The sequence below is a fragment of the Sus scrofa genome, chromosome X (genome assembly GCF_054392235.1).
Source record: "Sus scrofa isolate SSC_HxYL_T2T_F1_AM1 chromosome X, Sscrofa_HxYL_maternal_Yorkshire_Landrace_v2.0, whole genome shotgun sequence".
Lineage (NCBI taxonomy): Eukaryota > Metazoa > Chordata > Mammalia > Artiodactyla > Suidae > Sus > Sus scrofa.
Window position 1 is genome coordinate 25,728,588 of NC_139401.1, and position 12,952 is coordinate 25,741,539.

At 39.6% G+C, this 12,952-nt stretch overlaps 2 protein-coding genes and 1 non-coding gene across 12 annotated transcripts in view; 1 reads left to right on the top strand and 2 right to left on the bottom strand.

Annotated features, from left to right (window-relative positions):
- Positions 1–5,158, top strand: part of LOC100737023 (melanoma-associated antigen B18-like) — a 135,195-nt gene extending 130,037 nt beyond the window's left edge. The window contains exons 2-4 of one of the 2 annotated variants that reach the window (XM_021079793.2): positions 2,314–2,364; positions 3,244–4,371; positions 4,487–5,158. In XM_021079793.2, coding sequence (XP_020935452.1) covers positions 3,308–4,336 — 1,029 coding nt within the window. In that variant the 5' untranslated portion in view covers positions 2,314–2,364; positions 3,244–3,307 and the 3' untranslated portion in view covers positions 4,337–4,371; positions 4,487–5,158. The remainder of the gene's footprint in view (positions 1–2,313; positions 2,365–3,243; positions 4,372–4,486) is intronic. The other variant, XM_085008768.1, reaches the window with a different exon arrangement.
- The window catches only part of LOC110257722 (uncharacterized), a 476,707-nt gene that overhangs the window by 338,036 nt on the left and 125,719 nt on the right, over positions 1–12,952 (bottom strand). For 4 of the 9 annotated variants that reach the window (XR_014835843.1, XR_014835840.1, XM_085008769.1 and 1 more), the window contains 2 exons: positions 10,571–10,637; positions 2,307–2,349 (listed from right to left, as the gene is read on the bottom strand). Coding sequence is in view for 2 of the 9 variants with exons in the window: in XM_085008769.1 (XP_084864895.1) it covers positions 2,307–2,349; positions 10,571–10,637 (110 nt within the window). In the remaining 7 variants the exon portion in view is untranslated. Of the gene's footprint in view, positions 1–2,306; positions 2,350–3,455; positions 3,656–10,570; positions 10,654–12,352; positions 12,450–12,952 lie in introns of those variants that run through there. The other 5 variants (XR_014835851.1, XR_014835850.1, XR_014835842.1 and 2 more) reach the window with 3 other exon arrangements.
- On the bottom strand, positions 10,032–10,166 carry LOC146394518 (U8 small nucleolar RNA). The gene has a single exon (XR_014835931.1). It is a non-coding gene; the product is annotated as a U8 small nucleolar RNA (small nucleolar RNA).

A 12,952-nucleotide genomic window follows, 5' to 3' on the forward strand; every position in this document is an offset into this window, starting at 1 on the left:
TTATATCACTATCTTGGGTGAAGCTGATGTTTTAAAGAATGAGGCATGGGGATGAGGAGGCCTTCAGAAATGCTGTCCTTCCTTGGCAGTGTGACCATTGAAAGAGCTGATATGGTATTGGAACCAGAAGATTTTTAAGTGTGGATAATTTGTCCAAGTTGAACTAGGACAGAAAAGTAAAGGTTAACAAAGTCTTAAGTTTCTGAAAGGCTCGTTATTGTCAGGGACCAAACTGTTCTAAATGGAGAAACAGGATGGGTGGAAAGACAGGGAGAGAGGGAGGTTGTAATAGATAAAGAACTCTAATACAATTTTTTTTTTCCTACTGTACAGCATAGTGACCCAGTTACACATATATGTATACATGCTTTTTTTCTCCATTATCATGCTGTCATAAGTGATTAGACATAGTTGTCAGTAGCTTTGATTTGCATTTCTCTAACAATCAGGGATGTTGAGCATTTTTTCATGTGCTTGTTGGCCATCTGTATATCTTCCTTGGAGAATTGTCTATTCAGGTCTTTTGCCCATTTTTCCATTGGGTTGTGCTAACAGCTGTTTTATAACCTAAGACACCTTACCCACAGTTTGAGTCTTTGCTACACAACATTCTATATTTCCAGGCTCTTTAACTTAGAGACATCCAAAAATGTTACCTACTCAAGAAGTAAATATTCACTCAAAAATCTAAATGTTTAATTTACTAGCAAGTGAAATGAGAAGTTGGAAAAATTATTTTAATAAATTGAAAAAACATACTAGCATATTTATTCAAACAAATCAGGTATTTTTGCACTGGCCACATTAGTGGAATCCTGATAAGAAGTCCATTAGGACAGTCCTATATTGAATAGGTCTGTGAACCCAGAAGAAGGAGTGCCACAATCTGTTTTTGTGTCTACATGCATACTACTTGCAAAATCCAAGTTAGAACTTATAAAGAAAAAAAAATAAATCTCAACTAGCATAATGATGGTAAACTATCTAGAAAGAGCAGAGAAACCATATCCCTTCAAAGAAAGCTGTCTTTGAATAAATCAAAGGAAAATTTTATATGTCTCCTAAAATTATAACTATCTTTAGGCACATATAATGTGTCATATGACACACACTAGGGTCTGAACACTGATTATTCCAAAGCTGCTCATTAATAGTCATAAATAACAGATGAATTATTCAGCCAGTTATTAACTGGTTTAGTTCTCTCAACTGGTTTAGCAAGATATTTCATTACTAAGATTATAAAATATATATAAAACAATTTTGAATGAAAGAATATTCTGATATTGATTAGACAAATAAAAATTTAGCTTTTTTTATCTCTTTCTATCTCTCTGTCTCTCTCTGTTTCTCTCTTTTGGCAGTAAAATAGGGCCACTGTAAGGCTGATCTCAAGAAAACAAAATGAAGGATAACAGAAAGTTCTACCTATAGATATTATATTTCAGCTAATAATTTGAGAAGGAATGATAGAATTAGAGAATTAAAACTCAGGAGCCTCTAATGGATTAATGGATGGCAGTGATGATCTTCAATGACTGCCAATATCACCACAAAGGAAACTACAGTCTATGTATCTTCTAATAGAATTGCAGTGTCACCTCTAGAATGGTTTGCCAACAAAGAGTATTGGCATTCGGCATGTTAACAGTCAGAAAAGACAAAGTATTTAACCATTGGCAGGAGTAAAGAACTTTTCATAAAAACTCAACACCAGTTCATGGTAATAACTTCTAGAAAACTTACATTAGAATGGAATTTTCATATGGTAAAATCAAGCGCAAACATATGTAAGTGTGAAATGTTAGAAACAGTCCCAATAAAGTCCAGAAGAGGGCAGAGAGGTATGGTACCAACTCTACTATTCAAACCTGGACTGGATTGCATGGCCAACATACAGTAATACACAGCATTACCAAAATAAAAATTATAAATAATGAAAGATGATATTCTAATTAAAAACACCAAAGAAACTGGCTGCCAAATATTAAAATATATAAGGAACTTAAGCAAGCTGGTACAGAAGATCACCACACCAAAACCAAGACTCTTTCCACACAAAACAAATAACTAATTAGAATATGTAATAGAAAATAACACCATTCAAAATAGCATTGATATCCCAAATACACCTAAAAAGAGAACTAACAAACTTGATCTTTATGGAAGCAAATAGAAAAAAAAAAATTACTGATGCACTAAGGTAAAAGAAGACTCAAATAGAACAATATTATGTTTATTTATGGTGAGTAGAATATTGTACAGATGTCAATTCTTCTTAAATTATTTACGGGCTTATGCCTTACCTGATAGGTTTCGCACTGAATCAGCAAGGAAGTAACCCAGCACCTACAAGGCATCAAGGTAAGACACTGAGTGAGGACTGAGTGAAGACTGAGTGAGGAACCCCCCAAATTAAGGGGCCACAAAGGGGCCCCTACTGTCAGTCCCATTAGACTCAGGTGCCCCCCTACTTCCTACCTGGGATTCTGAGTGAAATGAGAACCTTGGTCAGAGGCCAGCTGACTTATCTCAGGAGAGGAAGAAGTCCCAGGCCCTGTCAGGAGTCACGAAAAACTCCTTCCAGAGTTCTGCATGATTCCTCAGTCTCCCAGAACCGAGATAGAACTCCCCATAACCCCACCCCTGCTATAACTCCTGCTGGGAGGATGGGGTGGGCGTGGCAAGAAGTGCTCACCCTGATTTCTGCCACACCAGCCATGGAAACTTAGGCCTAGGTCTGAGGAGTGTGGTCCCATATCAGCAGAGGGAGGAGTTCCAGGATTGGACTGATGTCAAGGTGAGTAATCTTTGTTTGAACTGAAGGGACAGACTCCTCCCAGCACTGAGGTGTCCTCGCAAAGTCCCGCCATATTCTGACATGTTCCATCCCCACCCTTAACCCCAAGAGGCTCAAACAGGGCTGTTAGGCCCAATGCCCCTCCCCAACTCTCAGTGGGAGAATTTGTGGTGTGAGAAGCCCTGGTCTGAAGGGGCAGCCTCAAGTCAAGAGCAGGAGGAGTTAAAAGACTGGTCAGGAGCCAAGTTTAGTATACTGGGTTAGAACTGAGATCACAAGCCTCTGCAGATCAGAGGAGGTCCACAGAGTCTCACCACCCTTGTTTTGTGGTTTCCTAAAACAGTACCCCTAAGAAAATCAGCAAAGGCAGCTTTTCTTGGCAGCCAAGGTGGAAGAATCTCCCTGCTGAGGCTGTGCACACCATTTCTTTCTCTGTCTTCTAGGGCGACCTCTCCAAAAACCTAATTGCTTGAACAACTGTGCCTACTGTCCCTGACCAAAGTCATCATGCCTCGAGGACAGAAGAGTAAGCTCCGAGCCCGTGAGAAACGCCGCCAGGCCCGTGCTGAGACCCAGGGTCTGGAAGATGCTCAGGCTACTGCCGCAGCAGCAGGAGAGTCCCTGTCCCTGGTCCATGCTCTCACTGAGGACAGACCTCAGAATTTATCTGCTGCTGAGACACCTAGCACTCCTGAGGCGCCACAGGGAACCACCGATGCTAGTGCAGCTGTTTCATGCACCAATTCGGATGAAGGTACCAGCAGCCAAAAGGAGGAAAGCTCAAAATCCTCCAGGGGCACTGAGGGCTCACGCAGAGATCCTTTAAACAAGAAGGTGGTTTTGTTGGTACAGTTCCTGTTGCAAAAGTATCAAAAAAAAGAGCCAATTACGAAGGCAGACATGCTGAAGTTTGTTATTAAAAAGTACAAATATCATTTCAATGAGATCCTCAAGAGAGCCTCTGAGCACATGGAGCTGGCCTTTGGTGTTGATTTGAAGGAAGTGGATCCTACCAGGCACTGCTATGCCCTTGTCAGCAAACTAGACCTCACCTTTGATGGAACGATGAATGAAGAAGAGAACATGCCCAAGACTGGCCTTCTAATGATTGTACTGGGTGTGATCTTCATGAATGGCAAATGTGCCCCTGAAGAGGAGATCTGGGAAGTGCTGAATATGATGGGTGTATATGCTGAGAGGAAGCACTTCCTCTATGGGGATCCCAAGAAGGTTATCACTGAAGATTTGGTGCAGCTAAAGTACCTGGAGTACCGTCAGGTTCCTGACAGTGATCCTCCTCGATATGAGTTCCTATGGGGCCCAAGGGCACATGCTGAAACCAGCAAGATGAAAGTCCTGGAGTTTTTAGCCAAGGTTCATGATACTGTGCCCAGTGCATTCCCATCCTGGTACGAAGAGGCTCTGAGAGATGAGGAAGAAAGAGCCCAAGCCAGAGCTGCAGCCAGGGCTCGACTTGCGGCCATGGCCAGTGTGCGCTCCAGGGCCACAGCCAGCAACCTCTCCCATGCTAAGTGAAGTCCGAGGACAGTTCTTCACTTTTGGTTGAAAAGGTGTGGCAATGTTCTAATGGTGGAGGGCTAGGGTGGGACTTGAGAAGTATATCATCGTTGTATTCCTGTTATATATTGCTAACTTGGAATTTTACCTTTCTTTTTCTTTCTTTAGGTTGTATTTCGAATGATGAAATCTAAGAAATATTGTTTTCCTTGTGGAAAAAGAGCAGTAACATTTTAAGTGGGGGATGACCAGTGGGTCTGGAAAGAACACAGCGTATATCATCTTTGTGTTTCTGTTCTCTATGGTAAACTTATAGTTTAATCTTTTGCCTTCCTTTTCTTGTCCCTTCTTTTTTCTTTCCTCCCTCCCTCCTTCTCTCCCTTCCTTCCTGTCACTTTTTCTTTCCTTTGGTTATATTTTAAATGTTGTTTCTTTAATAGAAGGTAGAAATAATTGCAGAATCTAAATTTATTAATTATTTCAGTTACATATTTATTAGATTTAATTTAATAGATTTAAGGAGTTTTATTATTTTATAAAACAAATTGGGAAACCTTTCAAATTTACTGAACCAAAACAAACAAACAAAAAAAAAACCTGGCATGGTAATAGACATTTCTTTGGAAATGTGAAAAAAAAAAATGAGCAGTAAAATTGCTGGGATCAAAAAAAAGAGGAAAAAAGTAAAAAAAAAAAAAAAAAAAAAAAAAAAAAAAAAAAAGTGCAGCTCTTGGTTTCCATTATCCACTTTAGTCTGTTGTTCTGTAAAAAATAAAAGATATGTACCTGGACTTGCTTAGCTTATTAAAGAATGTAAGAGAAATAAACTGTTTATAAACTCATGCTCACTGGCTCATTCTTCCCCAAATATTAAATGAGCATATGTTCTTTGAAAATTACTGTGTTAGAAATGGTGAAACTAGGATACAAAACACCACTGCCTTTAGAATTTTACAGCCAAGGAGCAGTAATCATATACAGAAGATGGTGAAATACCCTCTAATACCTAAAGGAGTCTTAAGAAGGAATAAGGAGGTGGAGTTCCCATTGTGGCGCAGTGGTTAACGAATCCAACTAGGAACCATGAGGTTGCAGGTTCGATCCCTGGCCTCGCTCAGTGGGTTAAGGATCCGGTGTTGCCGTGAGCTGTGGTGTAGTTTGCAGACGCGGCTCAGATCCTGAGTTGCTGTGGCTCTGGCATAGGCCGGCGGCTATAGCTCCGATTCAACCCCTAGCCTGGGAACCTCCATATGCCGTGGGAGCGGCCTGAGAAAAGGCAAAAAGACAAAAAAAAAAAAAAAAAAAAAAAAAAAAAAAAAAAAGAGTAAGGAGGTAAGGGGGCAGGGAAGGGGAGGGTGTCTGGCTGAAAACAGTAAGGTGCAAATTCCCTGGGGAACAGCAGTTTGGGGTTTGGGGAAAATAGAAGTGTCTCAGTGGGATATCCTGTTGATTTAAGCTGGGTGGTAGGCTAGATGAGGCTGTCTGTGGAGCTGGTGAGCAGAGGCCATGTACACAAATGGTATTTCTCAGTGTTGGAGGGAAAAACCCTAGAATGCAAACCTGCTCTTAGTAACATCAATAAACTGGAGGAAAGGCTCTTCCTCGGACAGAAATGGAAGGTGTCCTGTGCTCTTGTTCATGTGTAGCTGAAGACAGAGCACAATCTAGTTTGATGTACAGCATCTCTAAGGAATTTCTGAGAAGTAAGGATGATACCCCCTTGAGATGAAATGCTGAGAACCAGATCCCAAGGCATTAAAATGACATTTTAATTAGGTTTTTTGAGTGTAATTTTGCAGACTCCAAGGGAGGGCTCCATATTTGGTGGTGAAGAAATGAATGAAAATATGGGTGATTTGGATAGAAAGGCACTAAGGCAGGAGGCTGTTAGTCCTTGACACAAATTCTAGGACCTCTGAGTTGCATCTAACTAGGAAAGACAACCCTACACACAAATTAAGTAACATCCTCAAGTGGAGGAAATTTATTTTGTTTTACTTGCTAAGAAGCATTATGGGCTCATTTGGTGGAAGACTGCATATTCTGTGATATGTCTTGAATTAATAAAACATAAATCTTCCCAGAGGGATCATTATAGCAAAAAAAAAAAATCTTATGATATGTGTCATTCATTAAAGACCTTATTCTGTCAAGTGCTTCATATCCATTACATATATTCCAACAGTCCTACAAGATATTAGACATACTTCACAGAAGAAGAACTTGTAATTTTCTCAAGTTTACATGGATGATAAGTGAAAGAGCTGGGACTAGACCCCTGGTCCAAATTTTTCGAGAGCTTCCACTCTCCAGCCTGAAGCAGACCTTCTGTCTTTTCTTTCACTATTTTTCTCACTACTCCAAGATATACCACATATAATTAAAAAACAAGACACATTAGTCAAGGTACAAAATCAAAATGTAACCCATGAAGGAAGTTGAATATGAGACACACAATTTGGGGGTTGTATGTAGGCTTCATTTGTTTAGAATCCCCATGTCCCTAGCCCCAGGTTTCCCTGACAATGGACCCTGCTCATGTACTGGCATGAGTCCTATCCCAGCACTTTCTTGCATTATATCACCTTTCCCCCTAGGTTTTTCTCAGTGTGCCCTCATGTCCAAACTGGAACCTTATGCTGACCAGCTCTCCACTGTGTCTTCCGGAGCTGCACCCTGCTTCCTGTGATACAGGCAGTCCAGAGTCACCTGACCTCCTCTCAATTAGAGCATTCCAACCTTCTGCAGGAGTACTTTATAGGTCCCATTCCTCCCAGTGGAACCACTGAGAGTGAATTTAGATACCTGATTACCACAGCCCCTCCCCCACCCCATAAGTCTCAAAGTATATTCTAAATAAGCTGGTGGTCAGAGTCTTATTTCTTACAGAAGATACTGATTCTGTGATATATATGAAGTTAGATGGGGGATTTTGAAAATGACCCAGATATTTTCAGTAGGATTTTGAAGGTATGTGTTGAGACTGGCCACCAAACACATACACAATGAATAAGCTTAATAAAGCCTCCTTCATAAGTTGGAGATGAGGAAAGACCATGGAAACCTCTGTCTAGCAAGCATCTACTGAGGCTGAATTAGTCGGAACCCAGAATCCTTCTAAGAGGGGGAAATGGCTTCCTGACAGACATGCTGTCTTTGAACAACAAAGATCAAAATAATTTTCCATCTTGGGAGTTCCCATCGTGGCTCAGTGGTTACGAACCTGACCAGTATCCATGAGGATGCAGGTTCAATTCCTGGCCTCACTCAGTGGGTCAAGGATCCGGCATTGCCATAAGCTGTGGTGTAGGTCACAGATGCGGCTCAGATCCCACGTTGCTGTGGCTGTGGTGTAGGCTGGCGGCTACAGCTCCGATTTGACCCCTAGCCTGGGAACCTCCATATGTCATGGAAATTCCCCCCAAAAATTGCCATCCTTCTTATGAGTCTTATCTCAGTACCTACCCCAGAGGAAAATTCCAGTTTTTCCCTTGTTCCTAAAGACACCTGTACACATACCCTACAAGTCTAGTCATGCTGAGTTGCCAGGACTCACAAGTTCAGATTGGGACCATGCTTCATCAGAAGGAGAACATTCTCTTCCTACTGAGACTCTAGAACTGATTTCAAAGGTAAGTTCAGAAACATGCTATTAAGCGAAAAAGGTGAGCCCACGTTGCTGAGATTTTAGAGGATCCTTTTGAAAATTAAATGTGATCCAGTATTTGAAAGTACCTGCTATACAGCAAGATTTGAAACAAAACAAAACAAAAATTGGAGAATTACAAGGCAAATTTGGCCTCCTTAGAAACTCTACCAAGAAATAAAGAGAGTTGTTTTCATAACAATTTGTAATGACTGCTCTCCGTTGAGCACTTACTCTGTAACAGTGGATGGGACAGATTGCAAGTGCTCATCCACATGGTAAGTCATCCTCTTCCAGAGTTCATGGGGAGACTACATTCCCAATCCACTTGTTCTTAGGAAGGCTCATGTGACTACCTTAGACATTGACATATGTTCATATGTTTGTTACCTCCAGGCCAAGGTATTTGACAGCCAGTATGCCACCTCCGTGCTTCCTGTTTAATCAGCAGAAAACACAGAGATTGTTTCTTGCTGAGAAGTAGAACCACTGATGGAAGCAGACTGGTTCCCCAGGCCATCTGACAGTGGAGGCCTCTGACTACCCACATTAGATTTTATGTGTATAAGAAATAAAACTTCTGCTAGTTTAAGCTACTACAAGTCTGCAGGTTTTGTCTATTGTATCAGTTACTTTATCTGATTAATGCATAACTACTATTTTTGTGGTTAGATGTATTTAAATATTGTAATTACAAAGGTAATAGTATATATTCTTGTTGCAAAAAATTCTAGCAATACAGATAAGTTACAATCTCCCTTTTCCTCAAAGTTTAGCCTCCTTTTCAGAGGCAACCACAATTAACCACGTGTTGTATTTCATTTCAAGGCTAATCTGAGGCTTTTTCATATGTAGATGTGCTATAAAGTATATTGAATTTAATATACCTGATTAACAATGTACATATTGTTCTGCTTCTTGACCTTGTCACTTAATAAAATGAATTCAGGATATTTCCATGATAGCACACATAGATCTACCACACTCTTTCAACTACTCTAAAATTCTTTTAAAAAAAAATGTTTATTGAGATACCATCAATACACAAAAAACTGCAATTATTTTACTATGTACAATCATCACCACAATCAAGGTGGTAGATATAGACATATCCATCACTTCCAAAAATTTCCTCATGTCCCTTTGGTTTTCTCTTTTGTGGTGAGAACATATAATATGAGAGCTATACTTTTCTAAAATTTTTCAGTATCATTCGCTATAGGCATTATGCTATACAGCAGATCTCTAGAGCTACTTTATTTTGCATAATTGAAACTTTACACCAACTGAACAATTCCTCATTTTCCCCTCCTCCTAATCCCTGGTAACCACAGTTGATTCTACATGAGTTTGACAATTTCAGGTACCTCACATAAGCAGAACCATGCAGTATTTGTTCTTCTGTGACTGGCTTATTTCACTTAGCATAATGTTCTTCAAGCTCATCATATTGTGCGAATGGCAGGATTTCCTCTTTTAAGGCCAAATAATATTCCAGTGTGTGTATGTGTGTGTGTGTGTCACATTTTTTGGCTACACCTGTGGCATATGGAAGTTCGTAGGCTAGGGATCAAACCTGAGCCAGACAGTAGCAACAATGCTGGATCCTTAACTTTCTGAGCCAACAGGCACTCCCATATTTTCTTTGTTCACTTATCTTTGATGGGTATTTGGGTTGTTTCCATATCTTGGCTGTTGTGAACAGTGCTTCAGGAATGTGAGAATGCAGACCTCTCTTCGAGATCCTGATTTCCATTCTTATGAATATATACCCAGAAATAAGATTACTGGATTATATGGTAGTTCAACTTTTAATTTTGGGGGAAATTTCCACACTGTTTTCTATAGAAGCTGCACCATTTTACCTTCCCAACGACTGTGTACAAGGGTTTGATTTCTCCGCATCCTAGCCAAGACTTAATTATCCTTTTTAAAAAAATTATAACCACCCTAAGTGGCATGAAGTAATATCTCATTGTGATTCTGAATTTCACTTTCTTGATAATTAGTGATGTTGAGTATCTTTTCACACCTTCTGGCCATTAGAAGTAAAGATCATCAGGAAGAATAAGATAGGCGCAATCAGGGTGTTGCAAGTCTTGATTATGCAGAGGTGTTAACCACCTATCATAGGAACTCTAATCATCACGTTTTAATCTGCCTTCTATGAAAAAGACCAGTAAGGATTATCCTACTTAACGTTTGTGTGATAATTAACCATTCTCCTCTTAATGGACATAAAAATTATTTCCCATTTTTTTGCTATGATTAGTAGGACTGAAATCAACATCTTTGAACATGAAATCTTGGATAAATGTGCATGCTTTCTCACAGGAAAGACAAAGCAAAGTGCAAACTTAATTAAAGTAGGAAGGGTGTGAAGACCGAACATTTTTACAAATATGCTCAACTTCTGTTCCAAAAATGCCATACCAATTTACAGTCTCTCAGATTTATGTGTGTGAATGCCTTACATTGTCACAGGCATTTTATTTCATCACTTTTAAAAATTTTGACCGTACTTTAAGATGAAAGATATTGTCTCATTGGTATTTTATTTCCTTATTTTCAAATAGGCTGAATATAAAATTAAATTAATCTCTTACCCATATAGGGCTGGATTTCTGCACTGATGTCTTGAGTACCTGGATTCTTCTAGGAATACTTCACATTCTGAAATATAAACAAGACAACCCTCTTTTATTTTGAAGAGCAAAGACTTGATGAGAATAATCAGTTGCTGGGCAACAGAGGAAGGCAGGACACTCTTAGCTAGCGAAGACTGAAATCAGAGCAATTGCCAGAGTCCATGAGAGAGAACAGAGGAAAACTCTCACAAGAAAGCTCAGGGTAGGCTGGCAGTCAGCATTCTGGATTTAAAGTTCAGCATTATGCAGAGAAGGGACCAAAAAGGGAGAAGGTAGGGAATCTGCATGCAGGGTTCAAGACAGCTTCTGTTAATAACCTTAGGAAATCTCTGAATTACCACCAGCAGCTGGAAGTTGTGAGGTTTGAGTGGGCAGATCTACTGGATGAAAGGACTAGAGGCATGCCAAACACCTTCCCCTACCTTAGAATCCTGTGTGCCTTCCATCAGGCAGAGTATAGGTAGTTCTCCTGTGTCACCCAGTAATGCTAGATGCTGAGAGAGCCACATCTCTGGGCTATTCTGCTGGCTCACTCTATCCTTGCCAGTGTTCCTAGCTAGGAACTGTGCTAATAGTTGCTGGACACTGGTATTTTTACCCTGTGTACAGTGCCATCCTCCGCTGAATTTGGGACAATATGAGTGGGCAGGCTTGCTAAGTGATGATAGTTGAGACAGGCCAGGGATACCAGTGAGTAGAAGAAGGAGACCTAAAACTGCAAAGAGGGAGATTGAGGTGACATGTTCTGAGGCTAATTATCTCAGTGATTCTGCAGATAAAAGGCTGAGTGTGGGCATATCTAGAAAAGATAATCCAGGTAATATCCAAAGCTCAGACTGTCCAACATGGTTCCTGAATTCTTGAAACACCAAAAGGTAGATGTCCTATTGTGGCCTATGTTGCCACCAGGTATTTCCCAGGGTAGGAGGGTGACTCAAAATGCAGATATTTGCAGGGATGACGGAGAACCTGTGGAGATGGCACTATTTCTTATTAAATTGACCATGGATGCCAGAAATGTGTGCAGTCCAGAACTCTATCTTTATTATTGTAATAACGTAAACTTGATGGACTTTAAAAAAAATCTGTACCAGCCATTCCAAAAGTAACGACATGACTGTAGTACAATGTAAATGCTATAATGGAAAAGATAAAAATCATTAAAAATTTTTAAAAAGTAAATAAATCACTATTCATTATGGGAGGTTATATAAAGTGTAGAGATTATTTGTTTCCAAGAAGGTCACATACATTACACATGGGGCAACTCAGTAAGACTAATATACAGTGAAAGGAACAAGACACACAACTTATTTGCCTATATTAAAAAATTAATAAAAGTTGAAGTTCTCATCATGGTGCAGTGGAAAAGAATCTGAGTAGTATCCATGAGGACACAGGTTTGATCCCTGGCCTCTTCAGTGGGTTAAGGATCTGGCATTGCTGTGAGCTGTGGTGTGGTGTATGTTGCAGAGTCAGCTCGGATCTGGCGTTGCTGTGGTTGTGGCGTAGGCTGGCAGCTACAGCTCCGATTCGACCCCTAGCCTGGGAACCTCCATATGCTATGAGTACAGCCCTAAAAATAAATAAATAAATAAAAGTTGATATAGTTTACCTTTAGAAGATTTTCCCCTACTTTTTATTTTTGACTGCTGCTTTATCTTTTCCACAAATCACAACCCTGACATTATTCCTTGCTTGTCTTTTCACATTTACATAAGCAGTAATTGCATATCTCACCACGTTTGTAATAGCTCTGAATTTTCTTCAAATTCCTGTGTCTATCAGAAACATATTGGGTGGTCTATAAACTGCAACAGATCTCTGAAATTTTGTCCTATAAGGAGAAAAGAACTGGACATTGGCAAACATTAATAATTATACAATTTGGAATAAAAAGCATAAGACAATATCCATAGAAAATCAATTGTGCAACTCCTATTCACCAATTGAAGCCTTCCTAGTCACTTAAAATCTTTTATCTTGAAAATATTTTAGAGTTACATAGAAACTATAAAAATAGTACAGAGAATTCCTGTGACCCCTACGACCAGCTTAAACCAAAGAAATCTGTTTATACTTTTATAGTACATTTACCAAAACTGAGAAACTGACATTGGTGTAATGGTAATAAGTAAACTACAGTCAAATCTGGATTTAACTAGATTCAAATAAAAATGCAAACAATGCTTTTTGTTGTTTTGTTTTCGTTGGTATATAACTAAGTGCAGTTTTATCACATGTATCAATTTGTGCAACCAATACCACAATAAGAATACAGAACTTTTCCAAAACTCAAAAGAAACTTCTGAGTGTTCCTCCTTTATAATTCCATCAAAT